At 45.2% G+C, this 27,133-nt stretch overlaps 1 protein-coding gene across 4 annotated transcripts in view; it reads right to left on the bottom strand.

The window, feature by feature from the left end:
- Window positions 1-928: 928 nt before the first annotated feature.
- ABCC6 (ATP binding cassette subfamily C member 6) overlaps window positions 929-27,133 on the bottom strand; it is a 28,154-nt gene continuing 1,949 nt past the window's right edge. The window contains exons 3-31 of one of the 4 annotated variants that reach the window (XM_075767880.1): window positions 26,760-26,885; window positions 25,989-26,126; window positions 24,789-24,914; window positions 24,149-24,210; window positions 23,229-23,360; window positions 22,443-22,655; window positions 21,383-21,560; window positions 20,784-20,945; window positions 19,075-19,167; window positions 18,313-18,516; window positions 17,557-17,703; window positions 15,989-16,076; window positions 15,622-15,688; window positions 14,770-14,896; window positions 14,112-14,288; window positions 13,516-13,683; window positions 11,831-12,014; window positions 11,283-11,346; window positions 10,661-10,760; window positions 9,358-9,565; window positions 7,981-8,291; window positions 7,039-7,238; window positions 6,244-6,370; window positions 5,549-5,650; window positions 4,654-4,800; window positions 3,947-4,105; window positions 3,547-3,713; window positions 2,920-3,114; window positions 929-2,371 (exon numbers count right to left, since the gene is read on the bottom strand). In XM_075767880.1, the coding sequence (XP_075623995.1) occupies window positions 2,263-2,371; window positions 2,920-3,114; window positions 3,547-3,713; window positions 3,947-4,105; window positions 4,654-4,800; window positions 5,549-5,650; window positions 6,244-6,370; window positions 7,039-7,238; window positions 7,981-8,291; window positions 9,358-9,565; window positions 10,661-10,760; window positions 11,283-11,346; window positions 11,831-12,014; window positions 13,516-13,683; window positions 14,112-14,288; window positions 14,770-14,896; window positions 15,622-15,688; window positions 15,989-16,076; window positions 17,557-17,703; window positions 18,313-18,516; window positions 19,075-19,167; window positions 20,784-20,945; window positions 21,383-21,560; window positions 22,443-22,655; window positions 23,229-23,360; window positions 24,149-24,210; window positions 24,789-24,914; window positions 25,989-26,126; window positions 26,760-26,885 (4,281 nt within the window). In that variant the 3' untranslated portion in view covers window positions 929-2,262. Of the gene's footprint in view, window positions 2,372-2,919; window positions 3,115-3,546; window positions 3,714-3,946; window positions 4,106-4,653; window positions 4,801-5,515; window positions 5,651-6,243; window positions 6,371-7,038; window positions 7,239-7,980; window positions 8,292-9,357; window positions 9,566-10,660; window positions 10,761-11,282; window positions 11,347-11,830; window positions 12,015-13,515; window positions 13,684-14,111; window positions 14,289-14,769; window positions 14,897-15,621; window positions 15,689-15,988; window positions 16,077-17,556; window positions 17,704-18,312; window positions 18,517-19,074; window positions 19,168-20,783; window positions 20,946-21,382; window positions 21,561-22,442; window positions 22,656-23,228; window positions 23,361-24,148; window positions 24,211-24,788; window positions 24,915-25,988; window positions 26,127-26,759; window positions 26,886-27,133 lie in introns of those variants that run through there. The other 3 variants (XM_075767882.1, XM_075767881.1, XM_075767884.1) reach the window with 3 other exon arrangements.

Below are 27,133 nucleotides of genomic sequence, written 5' to 3'. Positions count from 1 at the left end.
CGGGTGCTGTGTGAGCAGGGAACGCTGCCGCGGGGGTGCTCGGGCCGGGCTGTCCCCCGGGGGCTGCGTAGCGGCGATGCGTGCTGGCTGCCAAACCCCCACGCTGGGTTCTGCCTGCGCTGCCGGTGGCCTGGCCCCGCCGCCCGGGCTCCCGATTTGTCACCTCCTCACAGAGCCACCTGCACGTAAAGCTGGGGACTCCGGCTCATCTGAAACACGGCGGGTTGTCACGCGTAGCTCTGGGAGTCCCTTTGCTCTTGCCCTTTCAGCACCGCTCGACGTGTGAAAGCTGATGGTATTTTTGCTTGCTCTTACTTTGTGCGAGCCAACAGCACAACTGCGCCCTTTCAAGGATTCCAGTGTGAAAGCATGTTTTGATTATTTCCTCCTTCTGTTGCCTCCTCTCTTCATTACCAACTTAGGAACGAAAGCGAGCATTTGAAAGCTGTTTATCTGGGAGATGCTGGTATGCTACAAGATGTCTGTTTCAGACTCGCCCAGCAACGTACGGGCACTTCTGCTCCTCTGACCTCAGGGAAAAAGGAAAATACTGAACTTACATCTCACTAGCTCAAAATGCTCCTGGGTTTGAGATCCGCTGACAAACCTTTACAGCGCTCATAACTTGTGTCTGTTTGAAATTTTTTTTTGTCTCTGCCCTTGAGTAAGGTTCGGAGAAAGTGGAGGGAACAAACGCCTCTTTCCGGGTATCTGAGCACCAGAACGGCAGCAGGCGTTGGACTTGGTGCCTTAGGGGCTCGTCCAGCAGAAACGTCGCTGCTCTTGACACGGGTGAAGAGGCTGCGGAAGAGCTGTCAGGGAGGAGCTGCTGGGTTTGCTGCTCTGGGCCAACTCCCGCCACCCCCACCCCCGTTACTCCTTTTTATGCTCCATGTACTTCAGCGTACTGAAGAGACCAGTTTCAGCACTTGATTCTATTTTTATTTCAGCTTTCTAGAAAATGAAGTGCGTTAGCAAAAGTCACAGTAAACAGCAGTATCTCCCGGCGTGATCCGTTTGTCACGTTGCCTTGTTGCGATTCCCGAGGAGAGTCCGGGGATGGCCCTGGGCGCAGCCCCTCGGTGCTGCGGGAAGCCCCGGAAGGTTTACTCTCAGCGGCCGTGCTGGTTGGTTAGAGCAGCGTCCGAAGGATGAGGTGAGCGTGCCAGAGGCTCTGCGGCACTGGGGGGCATGGGCAGGAGGTAAACTTGCACTCAAGAAGAAAACCAGGAACGACCCACCGGGTCGACAGGAGAGTCCCTGCCGCTTTCCCCATCTGCCAGACTGCCGTGCTGCAGGCACAGGAGGAGGACACTTCCCACCACGCAAATTCCTTGCGGCCAAATTCAATTCGGAAACATTGGCGTTGCCCTTTGGGCACGCTGCACTGTGAGCAGCCGGCATTCGGCAGCAGGGCTGCGCCAAGCCTTCCGGCAGAAGGGATGATGCTCTGCTCCCACCCCCAGCCAAGATACTCTGCCTGTGCCAACGAGCCCGTGCGTAAGCCGGCTTCCTCTCCTCCGGGCAGCCCGTCAGCCCCCTGCACAGCACGATCCACGCGGGGCCCCCCCCCAGCTGGCATGGAAAGATGTGGAGTGGATCTGACCCCCAGCTGCCACTACAGGCAGCCCGTGGGCAGCCGTACGCTCTCGTGGCATCCCGCTTGGTTGTCCCCACTCCCCCGGTGGTTTTGGGTGACTAGACCCAGCCGCTGCCTCGGAGTTCACCGTGTCTGTGTAAGAACAGCGCTCAGCTGAGCAGTCCTCAAGACACTGGCAACAGACTAAATGTGTTCTGCCTGGAACTCAGGACAAGCTGTAAACAGTTGAGTTTGCTTGCTAGCAGTTAAATTCTTGGTTGCTGTCCATAAAATCTGGTTGGCTTTTAAAAATCATCTGTGTGATCTTTAAGTATGGCAGCGTATTTGGGCTCCACTTATAGCATGAATCAGAAATGCTGTGGTCTTTTTCTTTGGCTTGTTTGCTTTCATACCATAAAAGCAACAAGGCGTTTAAGTTCTGGCTCATTTTCAACACGAGTGAGGTTTTGGTATCTGGAAACATAATGAAAATGGAATTGCTAAGTTTCCAATGGAAATAATGTGTATCCCAAGTCCTCTCTTTTCATCTACTCACTGCGGTTACAGCTCAAACAGGATTTGGTTGAGAGTCAGGCATCTTAGAGTGAAACCAAGATAACAACTCAATTACGAGACCAATTATTCCTGATAGTGGTGGCGTTATGGTATAGTCTGTGAGTGAGTCACGCAAGGCCGGATTCTTCCATCAATCTGTAGAACAGTCCCTTCTGAGCTATTAAGTGTTCCGGAGTATCAAATTCCGCTATCTGACCATTTTCCAAGACTAAAATCCTGTGAACATTAAAACAGAAGTGTAAGCTTGGGGATACACCAGCAGCTGTAATAAACTTAGTTATTTCTATTTATTTCTAAAAGAAATTTCAGTACTTGTTATTCAACCAAGCTTTCCAGCAGCTTTTCAGCTGGGAAGCAGCTGTGGGATAGAAATAGGCTTCTGCTGAGTGACCATGCGAGTACCGTGTTTGCGGGAGGAGAGCTTTTTGGCAACTGAGGCTGGAGTGAGATTTGTGAACGAGTATTTCAGCTTCATGATTTTAAGATAAAGCAAAGAGCTGTAGCTATGGTTTCGCTGTCATTGGGGGGAAAAGGGGTATGACACAGCATGAAATACATCAGCTAGGCACCAACAGGTTAATTGGAGATCATTTATTCCCACATGATGTAAGAGAGCTCCTACAATCTCTAAAGCAAAACTTTGAGGGTTAAACAAGAAAAGGACAGAAATGAAACTGCCGTTCACTAACGCTCTCTGGTTTGTCTCGCTCACGCAGGTCGCCTGTGTCTGCCTTCCTCCCCAGGGAAGCGGCTGAAGATATTACCTGTCGCAGTCCATGATGGTGTTGAGCCGGTGAGCTATTGTTAACACTGTGCTGTCTTTGAACTGAGTCCTCAGGGTGGACTGGATCTGAAGATCAGTTTCTACATCTATTGCTGCCGTGGCCTCATCTAGAACGAGGATTTTGGCTTTCCGAAGAAGCGCTCTGGCCAGACAAACCAGCTGTTTCTGACCAGCGCTGCAAGAAAGAGCAGGGATGGTAAACTGAGAACAGTAGTCACTTTCCCTGGGGTCAGAATACATGATTAATTTGAAAATAGTAACGAAAAGGTGATTGTTTCCTTTCCCTGAAAGGGTGATCGAGGCTGGCGGCGCTGCGAGTAACAGCATGGAACAGCAGAAGGAAGGAGGGAGTGTATTACTAAAGCGCCCAGGGGATCTGCCCTTGGAAGAGGATTCCCAGGCTGTAAGTACTGCACAAACACAAGTCTCAAAAGTCTTCCGCTTAGCAACTTATGATTTGATTTCATGCTGCTAAACAGCAGCAATTTGCTGTCTGGGCACTATTTTTTATTTTGAATTTAATGAGACACCTTGTCCCACTAGCTGTACGTTCCCCTAGCCCACGGGCTGGCACTGCCCTGCCCCTCTCTCTCTGCAGCTGAGGTACCTTAGGTTCTCCCCTTGGTTGCTGCACTGATGTTCCAACTGATCTGGCAGATCTGCAACAAAGTTCTTGAGGTGAGTCAGTTCCAGAGCTGTCCAGATGTCCGCATCACTGTAGTGGTTTAACGGGTCGAGATTCATTCTTAGAGAGCCAGAAAACAAAACTGGATCCTGAGCACAGAGACAGTACAGAAAACTCCTGAAATGAATGATAAGCTCTCGGGTTTTCCCTGCTGGGTGCACATCTGTGGCTAATGTTACATTGTGTGGGAGGCCAGCGTGGCCTGAGGTTATTCCTAACTTTGAAATTTCAGAATGTCCCTCCTCTCACAGAATCTTTACAGACCCTCCTTGGTGTTAAGTCTTACAATGTTGCTGAAGCATTTTGGAGATGAATTTCATACCTGGGGAACGACAGTTATGTTGGTTCTAAGGTCATGGAGACCTAGCTGAGCAATATCTAGTCCATCAATTAGGATCACTCCTTCCGCAGCTTCCACTAATCGCAGCAATCCCACAGCAAGGGTAGATTTCCCAGCTCCTGTCCTTCCAGTTATGCCGATCTGTAAAGTGCAACGGAAAGCTTTTGGTTTCGATGTTGATCATTTTTTCCATGGCTGGACAAACCTGTCATGTAGTTCCTCCTGGTCTTTTGGAGATAGACAGCTTTGCACGGATCTAATGTTCAGGGCTGTTCCAGATTCATGTAGTCTAGCAATATGTTCTTAAAGGGAATCATTTATAATCTGTAATTGTTTTGTATGAAAAGAAATACTGAAAGCCTTTGGGAAGAAGAGCTACGAGACTCAGCAGCTAGAGCAGGGCCTTGATGTGGCACTAGATTTAAAAAGTGAAATTCTTTTGCTGTAACTCTGCTAACCTTCTGTGAAATGAAATGTCACTCAGAAGAACGTCTCGTGTACGCAGCAACCCTGGAAGCACTTTGTAGGAGGAGGTGTGCAGTGTAACAGATGGGCTCATACCTCACTGCGGCTTTCACGCTTACAAGTGACTGTACCTTGGTGTAGGGCAGAGGCTGCATCCGCCCAGCTCTATCACTGCGGAGCACTCTCGCCCTTTGCGGCTCTTCTGAACCACGCGGCTCGCTTACCTTCTCTTGCCCGCTGATGGTTAGAGTGACGCGCTTCAGTGCTAACTCCAGATTTGGCCTGTATCGCAAACTGTAGTTTCTAAATTCGATTCTTCCTTCAGTGAGCCAAACTTGATCTTGAAGTTTGCCATTCAGAGTCCAGGGTGCCTGAATAGATGAAAACAAACAGCAATGTGTAAAGCTGATTTAAATTACCAAATCAAGTGGCTATACTGAAATGGGAAGCCTATGAAGACATCTGTGCCAAATTCCCCTGATCTATTTACTCTTTCCAAAAGAGAAAAAGGCCCCTAAGTTTCATACGGCAAGTGTTGACTTCTTACTTTATGCAAAGATGCCAGTTGTCTTAACTGAAAATAGAGATAAACATTTGTTTGCATGTTAGACTTCTGACATTATGAGTGTTCAATAAAAAAGGATTTATGTGCCCCTGTAAACAGGGCTGTGAAAGTCTCCTTTAGTAGGATCTCAGGGCAACACATGGAGAAATAATTCTAACGATTACAGAACAAAAATGATGGCACTGGAGACTTTGGTGGCTAAAAGGCTATCTAGCAGCCATCAGTTATCAGAGAGTTGCATCGGAACTAGCACAATAAATACATGCTCCAAATATGGGCAAAAAATACAGCTCATTCCATGAGTGTTACCAAGTGAAGCTATTTTCATTGCAATCTAATGCTTAACTGTCTTAAGGAAATAATGATGATCAGAGGTTATAAAACAAGTCGAGTCAGTTGGATAAAAAACAAAGGGTGCAGTTCTTTAAAGGAAACGTAACTGGCCTTTTAGGAGGGGAAAACTCAGGGGTTTGTCCAGGTGGAACAGAAAAGTTACTTGTTTGGTTTGCAGAGATGTTCACCTCTGCGAGTCAGGTCAATAGTTGGTTAGCTACCTCCTTCGGAGTCCTCACATATTCTCTCACTCTCTCCACAGAAACGATGTTGTTCTCTATTTCTGTCCAGGAGCGCACCATCCAGTTCAGAATGCCAGTTATCTAGCAGAAACAAACAGAAGCATCAGGGCAGATAAAATACATCCTGATCTGTGCTTGCGAGGTACCTGGTACTTTGTCTTAGTGTTTGTTTATTAAGACTTCCTCATCAGCTAATTACTTAAGAAATCATCCCTTAAAAGGCTAAAAACTAACCATGGATCCTTGTGAAAGGTTGTACAGCTGTGCTTAAAGAGCCCGGCCAGCTCCCCCCATAGCTGCTCCTCAGTAAGCCTATAGAGAATGAAACACTACGGACTTGGGTGCTAGAAGATAGCGTAGCTATTTCTTAGGCTTTGCTAACTAGTCTCCAAGCAGCTAAGGGAGGCGCTGAAGACCTTGCTCCAGTCGCTCAGAGCATGCTGTCACTTAAGGAAAAGATGGCTGGTGCACGCGTTTGCGGTGCATTCTCTAAGGGGCCATGTGCTCCCCATGCTCTGGGTTTCAGCAATGACAGCAGGCTTTGGTAGGAGAAAGCATCCAGAAAGCCACAGAAATAGTTCATGATTTCTTAGAAATTAAAATGGTAGCAGAAATTAAAAAGCAAGTTGCTTTTGATGAGAGGCAAGCATGGTATTACTTCAACAGCTAGTTACCTGAAGAGCGTACGAAATGGAGAAGCCGGCAGTTCCGGGACTAAGATGTGCTCTGCCCATTGCTGCAAACAGTGCTGCAAACAGCACGATGCCATTGCCTAGAAACTCCAGGTTTGTAGCGAGCCACCTGCAAGAGGAGGAGAGCACAGGGCTGTTGCTGGGTGTCCTCCTCCCTTCTCCCAACAGAATCCGTGACTACTTTGCAAAACACTTGTGGAGCTGCCAGGGTACAGGATGCTCAGCAAAGCTCTTGTCACGCCCTGGTTGCTCTTATCCAGCCACCCTGAGCTCAGGAACAGCCCCAGTCTGTCCAAACTGGTTCGCTTGTGGTCTCTGTTGGGATTTTCTCCAAGGCCTGTTGGATGCGAGCAGCCAGCACCCAGTTTCTTGGATGAGTTGGTCTAACATCTCTCACTCCTTCTGGCACTCGACTGGTGGCTGATGGGTTCTGCGCAAACCACGGGTTTCGTGTACTCCATCCTGTGGCGATGGGCCTCCCTGGCCTTGTACTACACCTTCCCGCGTTTTGGACACCAAGTGATATCTCTAGCTGTGTGTGAGCATGTGTGCGTGCCTGGCCACAACAGAGATGGGAGCATACCGGTCGTGTGAGGGGCACGTCACCAGAGAGGGGTGCAGTGCCAGTGCTAATGACAGAGGCTACCCCACCCCCAAAACACTGCGCATCACTGTTGCATCTTCTGTGTACTTCCACCCCAGCCCCAAGAGCAGCTATCTCCACTCACCAAGGCCACGAGAGTAAACTATCATTTTCTTCACACTGCAGATTTGTACCTGTCGGCAACGGCTCCAGGGAAGCATATTCGCTGATTCTCATCTACTAGAAAATTGCTCTTCAAAATAAACCTCTCCTGGTCCTTGTAAGCACGGATCACGCTGCTCCCTTGGAAAGTTTCTGAAATGTGGGAGTAGATGGGTGACCTGCTGGCAGCCTCTGTGCGTCTCAGCTGGCAGGAGGTGATGACGTAGAAGTGCTGGTACAAAGGGAACAGAAGAGGAAGTGATTTAGGTTTATGCCTCCATGGAGGTGCTCCACAGAAAACGTGGGAAGGGCTCCTCCACAAGTGCAATAGTACATACTATCCTAGTGTTGTAAAACCTAGTGTGCAGGTAGGTGATGGCCTTAAAAGGTGAGGTAGGGTTTCTGCCTGATGTGTTCTGTCTTCATGAAGAATAACCCCATGGCTGGTTGATGCAAAGCAGCCAGGGTACTCTGTGTTCACATGGCCTCTAAACTCATGCTTACTTCCTCCTGTAGACCAGCCCTTTGTTTGATGAAGAACAGAGGTGTATTTGCACCCTTACTTGCCCTTCCCTCATGTTCAGTCTTAGCTGGCAAAGCATCTGAGGTTTCAGAGCCCAGTGGGAGAGCTGCATGGCATACATGGATATATTAAAAAGCAGTGTAGGAACTCTGGAGGAAAGGAAAAATGCCTTTGGTCTCACTCTGACTTCATTTACAGTAATGGAGAGAAGGAATATAGCTCTAGGTGGATTTGATCTGGACATCAGAAAAGCACAAGCCTCTTAGTGAGCTCTGGAAGGCTGAGGTGATGTGGGAAGAGCCACTGACATTAGTTCTGTTCAGGTGCAATTCCAGATGATGAAACTAGTTTCTGCGTGGCTCTGTTCCTAAGAAATGGCAGGAGGCTTTCTGCAGGGACATGGCCATGCTGCGTCAGCCCCTCCTGTCTGCGCACCCCTGTGAGCTCCTACCTGGAATACAGCATAAAGAACAGTCAGGGGCACTATGGCCATTGCTGCCCTTGGTGTAGCCACTATAATCACGAGGTAGATCTCCAGCAAGTTGAACAAGAATCCCAGCAAGGACTTCAGCTTATCAGGGAGGACAGAATCAATAGCATCCATTTCTCTGGAGAAGCGGTTCAGCAAGTTTCCAATGGGTGTTTGCTCAAAGAAGACCATTGGGGATCTAGCAACGTTCCTCAGCAACTGCAGAAACAGCTTGTGCGATGCTAGTACACCACCCAGAAGGACTGCTGCTGTGGAGGTAAATCTCACAAGGGCTGCAAGATAAAAAAATAATTATTGTTACTAGCTCTGAACAAACTCACCTTGGAGTTCTCCTCTGTGAGATTGTGATTTTCACTTAGTACTGTGAGTGCTACACTAGTGAAAGGAGCTGACTTTCGGTAGCAATTAAGCCAAGGCTCGGAGCTGCAGGGTAAACTACCCTTTCTGCAGGGTAGTTAGAGGGGCGGAAGACCTTCTAAGCAAGCTTGATGGGGGCACAGATTCAGCAACTTAAATATACAGGACAAATTTTTATCCTTCACAAAATGAGCTTGACTGGAATTACTGTGAATTACTCAAAGTCTTAGGTTTCCTGCCTCCAGATTCACTGTTGGCACAGAAGGGTGCCCAACCCCTCCCACTCTTTTCAAAGCTGTCTCAATCTTTTGTCACTTGGGCTGAGATTTTTTTCCAGATTTGATTTCTGTCCTAAAACAAGTGATTTTTTTTTATTTTTTATTTTTAGACTCACTGAAAGAATTGTGGTCATTGTTAAACAGAAAGATTTAAACATAGAATTTCACAACTTACTCTTTCTCTCTCTCTTTACACTCGGAAGACCCAAAGATTTAATTCAGCATGGAGAAAAACCACCACTTGCACTTTGATATGATTTGTTTATATTGGAGGAACAGAAAGGGATAAGAGGAAGAAAGATATGCAAAAGATGCTGGATACAATGGGGCAGGATAGAAAAATAATGATGTTGTAGCTCTTCCGTTGCTGAATGTTTTTAGGAGCTCAGGCCATTTAGTTCTAGCAGGAAATATAGAGGAAGATGCTATTAATCATGGTCTGCTGAAAGGCACAGGAGAACACTTCTAGCATGCCATAAAGTAGAATTTCAGGCAGCGACACTGGAAATATTGTTCGGATCCTTAGAAATCCTCTCTGTGCGTCAGAGTCTGTAGTTTTAGGTCCCACGCCAAACCTTTAGGGCTGGTGCCAAAAGCCCAGGAGGCTAAGAGCCCATGGGTATGCACTTGTTTATATTGTGAGAAAATGTCCTGGATATGGGAAAGGATGGAAATACAGAGAAGAATTAGGTGAGCAACGAACCTTGAACGACTCCTAGTGCACCAAAGACTCCAACTCTCAGCTCTGTGTGCTGCTGTGTCCCGTTGTGGACAGGGTCATCTGTCCACACGCTGAGCCAGTACCCACGAGAAAATGACACAGCTTGCTGAGACGTGAACAACAGAAGGATGTACACACACAGTGGTAAGCCTATCGCCTGCAGGTAGGCTGCATAAATCGAAGTATTAACCTAGAGCAAAACAATTGGGGAAAAATAGGAGGAGAGGTTGGGAGGGTCAAGCTTGCTAGCAAGGAAAAACAGCTCTGAAACAAGGACTGACTTGCTATGGCATATCTACTCAGTTATATATCATGGGCTGTAGCAACTGTGTTAATTCTCTTTTTGTTTTCCTCATGGATGAATAATGAAGCTATACTTAAATAAATCTATGGTGTTAACGAGCAATTATTTTCAACTGACAAATGTTACTGCAATAGGCTCGTGTTACTGCTGGAACGCACGTAAGGCTTTCCTTCCGCTGGGCAGTGGTTTTCATTTGCTGTCGGTGTGAGTGAGAACGATCCTGTACCCCGCTGACTGCTTGTGTGAGTCACTGCTGATTGGCAGAGGTAGGAGATCCCAGTCTGGCTAATGCTGTGCTTCCCTTTGGCGTGTCTGGCTTCTTGCTCCTCTCTTCCCAGTACCAGTGTGTAGCCTCAGCTCTTTGTTTCCTCCCCACATTGTGCCCTGAATACACACCTCACCCATGCCCAACTCCTCCTAGCTGGAATCCCCGTCTGCTGTTTTCCTTTCACAGTGCCCTCCTTGCCACAGCCTTTTGTGGTGTTGCCCTGGGCAAGATGAGAACAGTGATGTGTCTCTTTCCCCTTTCCCACCAGCCTCAAAAGTTTGTGGACAGACTCAAGATTACAAGTCCCCTGTAATGTGTCCTCTCCTGCCCCTCACCACCGCCTCACCCTGATTGCCTTGGTGTGCTTTCCCCCTTCAGGTCAACTCTTGCATCAGGAGCTCTCTCCTCAAATGGTGAAATTGTTTTTTCCCCTCATTTCCATAATGTGCTCTCTGCAATGTACATGCGTTAGTCCTATTGCAGAACCAGTGCTTTGATTGGGGCATCCAGGGAGATACAGTTTGCACAGAAGGTGCTATGTAAAATAATTCTGAAATGACTTTGTCTTAATTATAGGGCAAATTCATACAGCTCAGTTGCCTTCCCTGGAGTTGCACTAGTTTAACGGGCAGTGAGCTGACCTGCCTGCCGTGAGCGGGTCAGTAGTAAACCCATGGTGTGTGTCTTTGCTGTCAGGAGGGTGCTGTGCTTACCCTGCCGTGCCGAGTTTTCTCTCCCGTGGTTAATCTTCCTCTGGTGGCTGCAGCAGTGGTGCAATCTTGACTTACAGGAATGGTCTCCCTTCCTGTCACACTTCATAAAGAAAACAAAAATCCTTTCAATTTTTAGCCAAGGCAGTGAGTATTTTAAAGCTGGATCTCTTTACCCATCCACCCCTACATTCATGCCTATTTTGAGGGCTGCAGTTTTTGGAGTCCTCCAGAGTGACCCCAACCAATGTCTGTATTTATGATGGGGACTGGGCTCTGTCATGGTATTGACAAGCAGAGGCTTTACGCTTTCACTTTTGCCTGGCTTGAAATGAGTCAGACCTTGCAGCCCCACCGGAAAGTGAATGGCAAGCAAATGTATCAACATGCCTTGTACGTGAGCTCTGGAACAAATTCTGGGCTCTTGTGAAATACGGAGAAAACATCAGTCACCCTCCACATTCAAGAGCAGTTCCTTACCTAGTCTTGAGTTTTGCTTGTTTGCTCTTAATATTAAATTACAGCTCAATCCTAAACCCGTACCATACTCGGTAAGAGCCTCCATGTAGGCTCGTATGGACTTTTGGAGCAAGTTCTTCAGTGTCTGAGAGAACTTTAAGCTTACCTAAAGAGCTTCTCCTGTGACGGATCATTTCCAGAGGGGATGGTGCCTTTGGTGTCTCCTATAGCTGTGAAATAAATGCATTTTTTTCCTAAATGCTTTAGAATCTCGTTTTGTCCTGTATAGCCTTTCAGAGACTGGTAATACAGAGGAAATACTCATTGCACAGAATTGTTTCTAAGGGTAGAAATATCAAGGTGAGGCTTGAAGAACAGCACATATAGTGGGTAATTGTGTTTACTGCATGGCTGTTGACTACTAAGATGAAACTGTTTATTCAAGAACCAGTTTTGAGGTGATGAGTCAGCTAATTTGACAGGCATATTTTTCCCCACACAAAGGAACAGCTTACTGCAGTTGGATCTCAGCTTTAAATGTCCATAAGAGAACAAATGCAAGACTGGCTTTTCTAGTTTTAGTCTCTTTTCCCTCTTCCCAACTGTAAACAGCAGCAGACAAACACACACCCCTCCCCCCAGTTCTTTAATGTTAAGTATAATATTAATTGACTGACAGACCTAGGAAGAATGATTCCAACTCATTTGGGTTACCTGGAAAACCAGTGCCTGCCTTCTCTTCGGCAGTAATGTGTGAATGAAGAAATTCTGCGAAGGCCCCATTTCTCTGTAGAAGTTCTTGGTAGGAACCAATTTCTGAGATCGTTCCATCCACCAGAAAAACAATGTTGTCCACTTGAGGCAACATGTTGATTGTGTGAGTCACCAGCAGGCGAGTCTGCTTGAATGAAGAGGGAACAGTTACAAACGTCCTGGTGTTTCCCGGCTCACTCGAGCTGTTGCAGTCAGCTGTCTTCCGAAGAAAGACCTGTATGCGGTGTGAGCTATGATTTTTACTAACTTGGAGATATTTTTGTTACTTATTCCTATCACTTCTGACTGTCTCTCTGATGAAGTTTATCTTTGCAGCACAGCTTTGTGGCCATTTTGAAAGTGCAGAACTCGGAGTGGAGGGAGGGGTGAACCAACTTGCTTTGTGTCACGTGGAGAATAAGAGCAAGGATGGGAACTGAAGCCTGAAGTCCCAGACTAGCACCCTGTGTGTAGGAGGACATTAGCTTGGCTCACTGACCAGTTCCACGTTGTGGACGCCCCTCAGGGTGAAGCTCTTAGATAGAATGATGTTAATTGAAGAGTATGTCACATTTGTTGTCACTGATATCAGTATTTCAGAATCGAATTTGTGCCTGAAAACTTCATCAACCTGAATAAAGTTAGAGTGCAGCTCCTCTTCATTTACACTTCTGAGCATGTTTGTACAGATAATTAAGGACTTAAGAAAAGTAATTTTCCCCTAGATAACAAATTGGTGTTATGTATTTCTAATGTACAACCAAGCCCTTTGAGTACTGCTTAAGTCTGATACCTGCTTTTTTTGCCAGTCTTTCTATGTTTCAATACAATAATTACATTCTGATACTTGCAACCAATCTACATGTGAAGAGAAAGATATTCGTAGACATGTCTGTTTTAATTGGACTTTCTAATGAAAGAAATTACCTATTTTCCTTCTACAATGTGAAACTAAATCAAGTATTTGTAAGCAATTTACACCATGAAACAAATAGAGCTGCCCTAGCATCCCTTCTCATGTAAACACATTTATTATCCAGATTGCTTGACAGCAGAGAAATACCAAGGAGTAACAAAATGCAACCAATGCAAAAAAAGAATGGAAGTGTTTAGGATGGATTTTCAGACTGAAGTTCGGGTGATGAGAACTGGCAAGGCACCATTGAACTATTCAGAAGTGATGGGATTACACATTATGATAAGGTACAATGAGCTGGAAGAGATCAGGCAGCTCTTCCAAACTACACTAGAAGTAAATTCCAAAAAGGGAGAAGGATAACGTTGATGGAAGACCAAAGAACTATAAACATGCTGTAGAAGTAAGGCTGAAACTAGGCATGTGGTTTGCATGAGGGTAAAGACAGTCTTTCAGGAGAACCCAACTTTTTAGTCCTCCTCCTCCTCCCTGGTAAGATTCACTGCAGGACTTCCCTGTGCTGTGTGGACTGCAGAGGTTACTTGTTCCACTCCTGCTGTTGTTAACAGTACTACACCTGCTGCCACTACCAAGAAGAATTTGGGAGCCTTTGATAAAGTCAGTAATCATCTTAGTAGAAACATTTCAGGGGCCCTGATAATTAAATCCATTTTGCAATCTAGTAATACAACTCAGTATCTAGCAACACAATTCAGGATTTATAGCGCACCTTGTCCTTCAGTAAGCCGTTGGGTCCAAGAACATGTTCAAAAATGTGCTGTCCAACATGGGCATCAACAGCCGAGAGGGGGTCATCTAGCAGGTAAATTGAAGCCTTCTGGTACACGGCACGAGCAAGGTTCACTCTTTGCTTCTGCCCTCCAGATATATTTATTCCCTGTAAAAATGTATTGACACCATTTATCCCAAAGCTACGGCATATTTGCCAACTGTTGGCTCCAGTTTATGCTGAGGTTTTATGACTTCCTTATTTTTATATCAGTGCATCTCTCTCCTCTCCCTCCCTCCAAACAGGGCTCTTGAGATGCAGAGGCAGATTCTCTTGAGCAACTCCACTCTCCTGTAAAAGAGGCCCTAGGAATGAGCTGGACTTGTTGATTTTTGTCTTTGGCATCTCTTGTATCTCTGGTTAGGTTAACTGTCTGGAGGTGGGCTTTGGACCCTGTTAAATCATGGCCTGACCTTTCAGAAATTACTGAGCACCTGCCTCCTGCAAGTTTAGTCCTTCTGTAGGTTTTAAGCAGGACACCCAAAGTTGTAGCTACTCATGGAAAAATTGGCCAAAATATAAACTTAAGCCAGTACCTTCTCTCCTATTTCACTCTTCCGCCCTGCAGGGAAGCTCTCCAAATCAGGCTGCAGTGCACAAGCATCTATCACTCTATTGAACCAGGCTTCATCCATCTCTTTCCCAAAGAGAATATTATCTTCCACTGAGGCGTTTTGTATCCAAGCTTGCTGGGGGACATAAGCTGCAGCGCCCTATAAAAATGGAAGTGGAAGAATGTTGACAATCTCTTTCATAAGCTCAACTTGACACTGTGGGAACCTGTCTCTGAAGAAGTTGTCTCCCACTTAGCTTTCTAGAAGTCTGGAATGATCATCACCATTGACAGGTCTCAGAAGGCTTTGCAAAATATGAGTCTGCGCTCTTATTATCTTATAGAGGAGGAAACAGAGGTGCAAGTACATGTCATGATTTACCAGAATGCCGCTTCAGCTCGCTGTCAGGTGGGAAATGTAACTGGATCTTTGAAGTCCTGTTCCAGTTCCCATTCCCAAGGGCCAGGCTCATTCGAGAGGTCCTAAGCACCTTCAGATAATTGAAAGTGGGCTGCTACATACAGCCTTTGTTTAAATTCAGCATTAAATGGGTTTTCATCAAGTACCTGATACCTTGGTTAATACCTTACTGTTCCTGAAGACAGCCTAATTAGAAACAAATGCTCAGGGGAAACTTTACCTTCATGGTCACGCAGCCATCAGTCTTCTCCAGCTCACCAAGTAATGCTGACAGCAAGGAGGACTTTCCAGCACCCACCTGGCCAACTACAGCAAGCAAGGAGCCTTGGGGCACAGTAAGATCTATCCTATAGAGAAAAGATTAGTCTCTTATCACCTTTTAGATACATTTTCTGAAAGGGAAATGACCAAAATTCTTGTTATTGTTTTGTAGCAACAAAAATACACCAACTACCCCCCCCAACTTCATACTTGAGGCCTCAGCTGCACAGGGTTCCTCTTCCTATCATGCTGACTTTTTGCAGCAGAACAGGAGCCATCCCTTCCAAGATGCCTCCAACCAGAAAGTTGTCATCCACATCCCTGTCTGAGTTTCAGATTGAGATCCAAGACCCAGGTCCCCACTCTGGAGGTAGGCTAGCTCAAAGCACTGGATAGGAAACATTCCTGAACGTCAGAGCTTTTCAACACTGTTTCTTCTCTAAAACTGCAATGCCTTTTGAAATATGCATGTAGCAATGTTGTATATAATGCCCGCATACCATCAATTCTACTTTTTTTGACTTCAATTACTGTAATTTCATATTTGGACAAGAAAATTGTGTAAAGAAAGCCGTCTCCATATATTGAGGCAACATCCAGATCCAGGCACTTTCCCATTTACGTGCTCCTAAGCATAAAAGCAAGATTACATTTTGTCTGACTTGATAATTTGCAGAATTCAATGTGAAACAAGAAGCAAACTCAGAAGCCTCTAGATATTCCACACTGGTTTCACTTAGGCCCTGAGGAATTCGTTCACTCAGCGTCCACCCTCACCTACAGAATTGAGATGACTAAGGTAAGTCTTTACCTTCTAAGACAAGCAGTTTCTTTGCTCCAGCAAAAAGTCCCATTTCTTATGGTGATGCTTGCCTCTACTGAAATATGAGGAGAAAGAGAACACTTGTAAATTCTAAGGTAGGTACAGAAACATCCCTGTTTACGTGACTTTATGTGTCAGTGTGTTTTTATATTACATAAAATGAACCTTAAGTATGAAAAGAAGGGGTTAATTACCAGATTAGATTTCACCATTAGAAATAAATAGGCTGGAGAGCTAAGGTGACAGTAAGGGGCAAACATTTTTCTCTCTTGATGATGGTAAGCACCGTAAGAATGGAAGCTGAACAATGGAAGCTACTGCTCTTATAAGACAACAATGCTAACACAAAAGTTACCACTGTCAGAAGTGTTCCCACTTGAGCTCTCAGGATCCAGTTCTTCCAGATTCAGAAAAGCTGCTAAGCGGTTTAAAGAAACTTTGGCCTGAAATGAAGAAGCACACAAAGAATAAGCTTTATTAATAGAAAGGGAGCTAAAACCCAAAGCGGAGACTCAACTTGAAGACCCACTTAGCCTGCTGACTAGGTGCTGTTGCACATGCTGTAGCCTTAGATGGACAAATGCAGCTCTTCCAATGTTAACTGCCTTTATTTCCACTTAGCTTAATAAAAAAACATATTCTTGCCTGTGTTTTCTGTTCGGTGAAATTGGTGCTTTTTTCTCTAATTATCATAGAATGCCCTGAGTGGGAAAGGACCTCAAAGCCCATCTAGTTCCAACCCCCTGCCATTGGCAGGGACACCCTCCACTAGCCCAGGTTGCCCAAAGCCCCATCCAACCTGGCCTTGAACTCTGCCAGGGAGCCAGGGGCAGCCACAGCTTCTCTGGGCACCCTGTGCCAGGGCCTCAGCACCCTCACAGGGAAGGATTGCTGCCTCACATCTCATCTCCATCTCCCCTCCTGCAGCTTCAGGCCATCCCCCTTGGCCTGTCACTCCATGCCCTTGTTACCAGCCCCTCTCCAGCTTTCCTGGAGCCCCTTTAGGGACTGGAAGGGGCTCTAAGGTCTCCGCGCAGCCTTCTCTTCTCCAGGCTGAACAACCCCAACTCTCTCAGCCTGTCTCCATAGGAGAGGTGCTCCAGCCCTCGGAACATCTTCGTGGCCTCCTCTGGACTCACTCCAACAGCTCCATGTCCTTCTTGTGCTGGGGACCCCCGAGCTGGATGCAGCACTGCAGGGGGGTCTCACCAGAGCAGAGGGGCGGAATCCCCTCCCTTGACCTGCTGGTCACGCTGCTGGGGATGCAGCCCAGGACACGGGTGGCTTTCTGGGCTGCCAGCGCACATTGCCACGTTGTGTTGAGCTTCTTGTCCCCCAACACCCCCAAGTTCTTCTCCTCAGGGCTGCTCTCAATCCATTCTCCGCTCAGCCTGTAGTTGTGCTTGGAATTGTGCTGATCCACGTGCAGTACCTTGCACTTCAATTTATCCTGCAATCTTTGCAGTGATTGCTTCTCTACATGAAGATTTGTGACAGTCGTCTTAAGGTGCAAGAGAGAAGTGCAATTTCCCAATTTCTTACTAGACAATTAATTGCTTTTCTCTCTGGCCTAGGCTAGCAGGGTTTCCACTGATCTTCCATGGAAATTTTGCTCCATCTGTTCTGATTTCTGTGACTAAAACCAGAACTGGAAGCACCTCTGAGATCTAATGGTCCTTGTGATTGGCTCCAAAAGACTTAAGAGTTGTTCTTGGTGAGTTGTCAATATATGGAGCCTTTCTGAAAAGCACTACTACAAAGTACCTTTAGCTGCAAGTCCTTGCACTTCACTGTTTCACAGTAGCAATTAAATAGCTAGCCCTGACGTCCAAAGCCCTAAGAAATTCCTACCTTTACCTGTTAATGGTGATATGTAAAAAACCACTTATGGCCAAAGAAAAAGGAACACAGCCTGTGATTAACCTGGACAGCAGCATTTACGGAGAATGGCAGGAAGGAGTGTGCAGTGTTGAGAATGTTGATCAGGGTTAAAGAGACAAAGGCCTTCTGAGCATCCAGGACATGTGTGTTATCCACCAGGGTGTAGACAGCAAACATGACAAATGCAATCTGAAAGGGAGCAAAGGAAAAGCAGACCATTTGCTTCAGACAGGGAAGAGAATGGTTCAAGGGTGAAAGGCCCCTTCCTAAAGACTCTGGAACCCATTTGGTTAAATCCAGGCTATCACCCATACATGTGGCACCCATCCTGCAAATATCATAGGCAAAGGTCTTGCATGTTGGTGACAAAACCAAGTCTGATCACTTGATGTTTGTTCTGCTTTAAGGAAGTTTTGGTGCTGCAACCACAGCCAGGTGAAAGCACAGCCACTTCCCATTGCAAACACATATGGCTGAGCTGCAACAGCAAGTACAAAAGTGGCTTGTGCAGCTGCTGACTGTGTGTGACCTCTGCCTAGCTGGAGGTCTCCAGGTGGTTCCTGCAAAGCAGGCTCGGTCTGCCTACAGCACACTGCCAGACCAGGCAACTTCTCCATGGAACAGTGTAAATGTCTGTGTGGCTGATTCCACTGGGGCTCAGCAACTCCTGTGAGACCACCAACTCCTCTGGGCAGACATTTCCCTTAGCTGCCCCACAGGAAAAATCTGTCCAGAGAGGAGTACAAAGAGAAATGGAAGTCACAGCACATGTTTTATGAAGGGAGGTGAACCACTCACCAGGAAAGTTGATGAATGGAAAGAAGCTAGAGATGCTGAGAAGAGAATCTGCGATCTTTTTAGGGCCTGAAGTTCTTGCTTCCGGATATCAAACACTTTCTCCATGAAGGTTTTCTCCCAGCCATACAGTTTGATTACTTTAATGTCACTGAGAATGGCATTGATGAGTTTAGCCCGCTCATCTTTATGTTTCATCTGGATCTCCTGTAATAAATGTTTATCATTTAATACATTGAATGTTTAACAGTGCAATTATTCTGAAAAAACCACCTTATTCCTGCCCATGACTTCTGAATAAATTTCCCTGCAGCTGAGCTGTGTATACTGTTTTGCTTATGAATCTTCCAGGCTGGGAAATATTTTACTTTTCATCTTCAGAGGTTTATTTTTACTGGCAAAAAAAAGTAAAAAACACAGAAAAAGGTGGGCAAACAAGGCAAAAGACTGAACATGTAAGAGCTTACTCAAAACTTCAAGAAACTGCAGGTTTCAATTCCTCCTATGTTCCTTCAGACAGTCATGATCAGCATGAATAATAAATATTAAGCCATCACTTGATGTTGAATGTTAGTGATATGCTTCAGTACAATACTATTTTATTTTTTTGTTTCCAACAAGCATGCCTACTGTAATCATCAGTAGCCTTGGGTTCCATGTGATCCTTTCCTGGAAGAGCATGGCAGCCTTAACTTAGATTTAAAAGCAGTATCCTAGCATAACTCAAGTCAGTAAACCACTTCATTTTTATGAAGCAAAATGTACCTGAAACTGAGTCCTCCTCTTGGTGATCACAAAATTCAGAGGCAAGAGGAAAAGGAATACAGCAATGGAAGTCAAGGCAGATGGCCCAAGAAGCTGCCAGGAGAGAAAAGAAAGGAAGAACTTCTGGTGATACTAGAAATGACTGTTTTCCATTCCCCTCCACTCACCCTCCCTCTTATTTGAACATACACCCAAGATCCCTCATGGCCAAGGCTTTCCTCTAGTCTTGCCTTTGCCTTTCCTGGGAACTGTGCTCCCGAAGCACTGTGGCCTGTTAACTCACCAGGTAACAGGTGAGGTAACTCCTGTCATCATGCTCTGCTGAATTTATTTGCTTCCCTTTTAGGAACCAGATTAGTGCTGAAAGCCAACCAGAAGCATGCTGGCAAGTCATTTCTGTTTCTGCCCATCTGTTCTTGGATGTGTTAAGGAGGACATCTCGTGGCTGCCATCAGGAAGTGACTCCAAACAAAACCAGGGCTTGTTTAAAAACCAAACCCAAACCCTCAACAAACTATTCTTGCAGCATAAATAACCCAGCTGGTCTGAATTTACACCAACTAGTGAGATGAAATGGCGGCATTATACTGTGCCATGTACTCCTGGGACAGCTCTGGGATGCAAGGGCTCATAATGACTCGGATATCAAAATAGAGAACTTGTTTGGTTCTTGGTTAGTTACTTGGTGTAACTAAACTTGATGGTTTAGTTACATCTCTCTACAGACTGCTTATGTTTGCTAGAGGTGAGTGCTGGTACACGCACAGAGAAAAGTATTCTCTACACAAATGGTCCACGAACACTAGCAAACAAAGTGTTAATTATGCTCCAACTACAGGCAACCACATTCAGCTTGTCAGCATCACTAGAAACGGGATGAAGAGCTTCCAACAGTCTAAACCATGGCTACTAATTTTCCAAGGTATATATCCTGCCAGGAACAAGGCACAGTCCATGTGGGTTAGCAAAGGAAGGTGTCAAAGGCCTCTGGAAAGCTCCTGGGAATCAACTGTCTCGATAGTGCTTGTACTTCCTTTGGTGTGCTGCCAAAAACAGGGACTAAGAAACAGGGCTTTGTCCTGCTGAGAAAATACCATACATTGAATTAGGGGGGGAAAAGGGGTCATTTAGATTATCATCCTGTATTTCTAATTTGGGCTTTGCTCTCTCTTTGCTAAACTCCTCGATATCTATGAAATTCGATGTATCCAATACTCTTCTTGAACATCCTAGAACTTTGCTTCAAACCATTTCACTGATCTTGTGGTAATCCGGCTCCAGGATGCAGTATGTCAAGTTGCTATTTCAGACCATTCCCCTTAGGTTCTGTAACTATGCTGAGGAGCTGGAACTGGCCTCTCAGCCTGCACTGGGCCACCACATTTTGGTTGAAAAAAGAGGTGACAGAGGACAATCTGAGGCAGAAGTTTATCAGTCAGCTCAGAATAACCATACTCACAGTCTTTTCCCTGAAAGAGACTGAATGCTGAATACACAGGTGAGAAGATGAAGGATCAGGTAAGGATTCTATACCAATAATATCTTCTAAAAAGAAAAGTGAATCCACCTTGCTACAGAATGAGCAAAGAAAAAGATGGCAATTTCAGGTTATTCAAACCAGCAAAGATCTAAGCAGAATTTTGAAAAGTCCTTTTTCATTCGATACCTAGAATAGAAAGGGATTGATAAGCACTGTCATCATATTTTACCTGCCACAAGAAGACAAAGCAGATGATAATCCGAACAGGAGCAAGCCAGGTCCCATTAAAATATATAATCAGATCCATTAGCTTTTGGACATCTACAGATACCAGATTAACAATTTCACCTACTGTTGCTGCTTTCCTTGATGCATTTGACATAACCAGGATCTAGACAGGGTAGAGAAGAAAGGAAAGGCATCATTAAACAGCAGCTTTGCTCCAAAAATTAAACAACTTTCTTTTCCTCAGAAAGAAAGAAAAAAAAAGAGGGAGAAAAATGTCAAATCCCAGGTACTGAAAACATGCTGTTGCCTTGGGATCTGCAACTTCACTTTAAGATGAAAAATTTACTCCTTTCCCCAACCATAATCTACAACATTAAAAAGTTTATGTTGCTTTTTCCTCCAGAGACAAGATCTGAAAAATAAATAGTAAAATACCTCCCATGTACTGTTCAGAGAAGAACATAGCACAGAATTACATCCTAAAAGTATTTTCTAACAACATCTCCCCTAATATTGTTAAGAACAATGTACCAACAATGTCATAACCACTAATGTAGGGCTAGAAAAAAAATGAGGCTGAAAAGGGAGCTACAGACTCACCTTCCTGTACACAAGCCCTGTTACTGCAGTTTTCAGTCTCAGCCCCAGAACAAGACACATGTACATATATCGTTGTTCAAACAGAGTCTGGAGACAAGCCAAAAGGAACATAGTGAAGGCGTAGAAATACCCGTGCCAGCTAGGGGCTTCTTGATCGTCAATGAACTCCAGGAAGAGACTGCAAGATGGGAGTAAAATGTTGATGAATCCATGTAGAACTGATGAAATATCAGAGACACAAAAATGCAGAAATACCAGCGATTATTCTGTATTCTCTCTGGCTGATGTTTATCGATAAAGTAGCAGAAGAACTGGAAAAACTGCCAAGTATCCTGTGTCATATAGTATCCTGATTTTTGACATCTAGCCACTCTTGGGCTTGAAGTAATCTCTGATCTCAGTATCTTCTCTGGGCAGATCTCATTTTCAGTGCTAAGGATGGCTCCTGAATGTCCTGAATTTGTCAGAACTACGCAAATTGGGAGCCATAATCTAAGGAAGTCATTGACATTTCCAGAACGTCTCTTAATCTGAATCACTAAGAATTGATTTTTGCCCTTGAAAATATACTGTAACACGGGTTTGTGTGGTGCCAACAGAACCCACAAAGCGTTATGTCAACTGACTAAAGAAGCTATTTCAGCTGTGTAGGATGCACAGCTGTGCTTCTTAGAATTAGTCAGGGAACACGGAGCCTTTACACTACAGCAAGGGGCTGACAGCCTGTGCAAATGATATGATACATAGAACCATCAAACAACTCACTCCTGTTCTAGTAAAGTTGTCAAAAGGCTTAGTACAGCCTGTCCCTTCCACTGCTGGGATACAGCAGTGGAGAAAGTGTGCACAGCTTTACACAGTGGTTTGTGGGTTTTTCCCAACTGAGTTGACCGTAGGTTTAGCACAAATGATAATCCAGTTCTTTTCATCATCATCATCATCATCATATTTCAAAAGGTGTTTGTGTCCCCAACTCGGCGCTGGCATACACGTCTCTATGTGAGCTCATGCACACAGCAATCTTGTACATGTGATAGAAATACATTACACATGCACATACCTCAGTACCTTTGGGATGGAGAACAAGAAGACATCACAGATAACTAAGCAGACAGTGCTGAGAAGGAAATAGGTTCCAAACATGCTCCAAAACGCTTTCAGTAAGGGCCTGCTCTGACTGTGCTCTGATTGCAGTAGAACCTCTGTCTCTTCAGCTTCTGCTACACCAGTTTCACTCTTCTGACTCTTTTTAAATGTAGCAGACTCCATTTTTCTAAAGAAAGAAACAAGGAGAAAGCTATCTACAATTGGAGAAAGCTTGGCAATCTTGTGCTTTCAAAAAAATCATATATCTCACACTGGGTCTTGTGCCATGTCCAGTATAAATGCTCATCAAAAAATGATCCCTTTCACAAAAACTTCAGAGTTTTGTGCTTCCAGGCATGGAAGGATGTTCTCCAGCAGATTTCAACACTTAAAATCAGATTTTGTACAAAGGAACTCACTCACTGAGCACTCATCTGCTGAAGAGTAAAGATCCCCAAGTTTTCACAGCAGAGCATTACTTGGACCGTTTTATATAGGCTATCCTTTTCTTCTTGTTCAATGGACAAATAATTCAGCGGGATTGAATCTTTCAACCATTCTCTTGCCCACATAGGAAGCACCTCGCAGAGCTTATGTGCAGAGCTTGCATGCGTGCTAAAGCAGCCTGTCTAGCACTCCGTGGGGAACGGAGGGGTTAAATCCTGTTCTGGGATGGCACACCAGCACCTCTGCTCATCTGGAGGCAAGGCAGAAACTGCCTGGCTGAGTTCCCAACACACTCTCCCCATCAAGTACTCACTGCGGGGTTCTGCTATGACACTTCTTCCACTCTCTCTCAGCCCAGGCAACAATTTCTTCAGAGCAGTCCTCTTTCCTCACTGGCCACAAGTCGTCCACCCCCAAGGGCTGCTGACAGCCTTGCCAGACAAGCCTGGAGAACACACAGACTGCTGTAGGGTAGGCACAGAAGGATTTGCTGTGCACGTGGCGTTTGCAGAACAGGTGGGCTTTAAGTGAGCGCATCCAGTGAGCACACAGGCACGCACTTACATAGAACACACCTCAGCACTACCCGTTCCCAGAATAAATATGAATGGTCAGGAATAGCAGTTTTCCTTCAAATCCCTGTGCTATCCTCTGTCAACATAATGAGGATTTGCAAGTAAACCCTACTTTCTAGTCTGTACTGAGAGCTGGGTCTTGGGCAGTGGGGGACAAAATGCAGTTTAACTTACTCTGTGGCTCAGTGAAACACAGCCAAGGCGTTATCCTAGCGGGCATTAGGCCCGAGGTGTGTCACTATTTCATTTCTGAATGCTAAGCAGCAGGCTGGGCTCAGTCACTCTTCTCCCCGTGCCCAGGTTTGCTGGAGGAAGGTCTGGCAGGCAGACAGGGCTGAGGCGGGTGTACAGTGAGGCTTTGAGATTGCTGAGGTCTGTTTCCAGATTGGGAGGGCACGGGAAGGGTAGTTGGATGGGGTCAGAGAATTATCTTGAATCACAAACTTGTGTTTTGAACTAATTTGAGAAAAGTAAGTTAATTTCTTAGAATTTGATCTTGTGAGAATACCTCAAGTCCCCAAAGAATTTAAATCCTCACTGTACAAGCTAACTTGGGGGCTGAGATATTGCCTACTGGCTGTCATCCACACCCTCTCTTATGCTGCTGGTTTTTTTCTGATATTCTAGCAAAACCATGTCTTTTTCTGTGTTTTCTTACCCAGAGAACCACCAGTATGTGATTTTGGAAAGAAAAGAGCTGCTGGCTTCTGGACACTGATTCTGATGGGAGGAAAAACATGGGTGATATTTATATATAGAAAAGGGTATGTGTCAGATGAATATATCCCCTCCTGTGCTTCCCCAGGAAAAACAATCAGTTATTTCCCCCCCCATTCACTGACCCTGACAGTGTAAATGTTCTGTGGAGGATCAATGGGATCAGGAGACTTTGGAGAATTAGACTTTGAATAATGGCTCAGATAGAGGAACAAAGAATATCATTCTTCATATCCAAAGACATTTATTTTCTGAAACACAGAGCTCTGCTGTACTCAGACCTCAGATAGAGTACTGCTGCACAGCAGAGCACGGGGAAGCAATATGAGCCCTATCTACTGGTTTCAGTGAAAATAAACATGAGTATGGATAGAAGACGTTTTCAGTTTTTCAAAACATACATAGAGAGACAGAATACTGTTACCCCAAATTCTGCCAACTACCTTTCAACACCATCAGCCTTTATAGAGAGTGATGTATCTTACATCTCCCAGATACTCATGTTCCTGTGTATCCCTGTAAATTTAAATTCCCGTTTGAGCAATGAAGCAATGCATTATGAAAAGCTACGTTATACTTACAGGACTGTTGACAGCTTTAGAGAAGAAGGGAGGGTCATCAACTAAGCAGAATAACACAAGTTCTCCTAACACCAGGCTAGCATAAACGTAAGTTGTAACATGGCGGAAATGGTCTTCCAGGAAGCCCTAAGAAACAGAATACTGTTGAGAAGGAGGTAAGAACCTTCACGTGAAATCAGGGGAGAAAGATAGCTTCTCAGGTTCTACCAGCCATGAGCTCTGAGTTTTGGTTCAAAGCATGAGGTGCATTTATTTAAACTGCAGCTATGTAGAGCTACTTAAATAGGTAACCCCTGAAGCTGGAATATCAGAAAATGCTAAATAATGGACATACTTATTATTTATAGTGACAGTTTTATCATGAGGCTTCACAGCAGTCTAGTCAAGTCAGACGTCCACATTGCATCGCTATTCAGGGAACTCTGGGTGCTCTGAAGGATAGACGCTCCTTGCTCACCTAGTGGGACAAACTGTTGATATAATAAAGTACCTGCCAGGTTTTATTACAAATGGTATGTCTAAGGGGCTCCACGCAGGGCTCTCTCATTAATTTTGTGAATGAGAAAGAGAAAAACCAAAGAAGAAGCCTGAGTATTTTTGGAACTGTATTTTGGTAGCAAGAAGTGGGAAAGTGTTATTTCTACAAGAGGCCTGGTGCCTGAGTGTCATTCCACACAGCAGGAACGAGCAAGTTCCCACTTGCTTTTGTTTACTGGCGGTGTATTTTTCCCCTATTACTTAAACACGCAGGCAACACAAACTTTTGTTTATTCCTTGTTGTGATGGAAAGGTACAACTGTTCGCCTGAGGAAAATGGCCACTGACAATAAGTCTCAGATGCATAAACCCAGCCAGCACTCCTCCACAAATAAACATTCACCACAAAGACCCAAATAATAAAAAGGTATCAATGTATTTATGCTGATATGAAATCTGGTGTAAGGCCAGTTTTTAGTGACAGCATTTACGTTCATTTGCTGTTATTCATACACGAAGTCTGCTGAGTGCTCAGAAAACCACGTTCTGTCTACATTGAAAGGGAGAACATGGATGGAGATGACAAGGTGTCATCAACCATTTTTCTCAGCACGTATGGTGAGAGGAATTTGGTTCTCCACTTCCCAATCATTAAAGCAAAAAGAGCTCTGTTGTGCAGAGACTTCATGCCCCTGCATGTTAAAGATATGTGATTTCACTTACTCTTTCCAGGGCATGTTGGACTTTGGAACTAAACATGACAACTGCGGCCACAAATGAGAGCAGCCAGTAAATCAACAGGATGCCTGAAGACTGGATGCCCATCATTCTTTCCACTTGGGTAAGGAACATGGCGAGGATCTGCAAGGGAGTACAAATTTGTCCAAATAAATAGCTGGTAATGGAATGCCAAACATTACCATCAAATTAATGTATACAATAGAGGAAAATCAGTTAGTGTCTCGCCCAAATATTTCAAGATGTTCAGAGCTGCAGTATTGTTCCTGAAAGGCTAAAACTGAAAAGCATTACGTGCAATTTTGCACTTAAGAAAGTCTCTCCAGAAAGGGCAAATAATGAAAGTCCAAGTGGGCCAACAGGCTGGGAGGATCTAGGCTACGGAGACGCAATGACAGAAGGGGAGGATAGGCATTTAGGTCGATCAGAAATCCCGTTTCATTCTGAACCAAACTAAATCGCATACTGTGGTTATGAGAAATTAGATCTTGTCTTGTTGTGAGACCTCTTCCTAAACACTATCGCTGCCGTGGCTCTTGCGGGGTGTCCTCTGCCCGCAGGGCTCTGTACTGTAGCTGTAGCCCCAGCGGTCTGCCCCAACTCCAAACCTCTGTTGTGCCACACAGCAGCAACTCCCAAAGCACGTCTCCAGCCTCCTAGTCCCCACCGTCTCTCTTTGTGAAACTTGGGAAAGACAAGATCCACCCCAGGACAGCTGAGCTGGGCCGCTCACAGACAAAATAAAGGAATAATTACCATTGTGATTCCCACCACCACAGGGCTGATGAAGAATGCTGGAGCCCGCGGGATTCCTTGGCTGATTTCCCACAGTACGAAGAAGACATTGGAAAAACACAGTACTACCAGGATGAATCCAAGGACCTGGGGCAGAGACAGCAAGCACACGTTGGAATGGACTGAAATGATGATGGGACGATCTACGGAACTGCATACTCGGGGCAGCCTGGGCGGTAAGGCTGGAGAGGTGGAAGAGCAGGTTTGGGATAGAGTGTTACGGGAAGTAGCGGGGAACCTGATGGAAGTCCAGGGGGGAAGATCTGATGGCAGTTCCTCCTAAAACCTTACTTGATTTATACTGACCTGACTTTACCAGAGTCAGTAAATGTCAA

Source organism: Balearica regulorum, chromosome 15 (assembly GCF_011004875.1).
Source record: "Balearica regulorum gibbericeps isolate bBalReg1 chromosome 15, bBalReg1.pri, whole genome shotgun sequence".
In the NCBI taxonomy this organism is placed as follows: domain Eukaryota; kingdom Metazoa; phylum Chordata; class Aves; order Gruiformes; family Gruidae; genus Balearica; species Balearica regulorum.
This window is presented reverse-complemented; position numbering and strand designations above follow the sequence as displayed.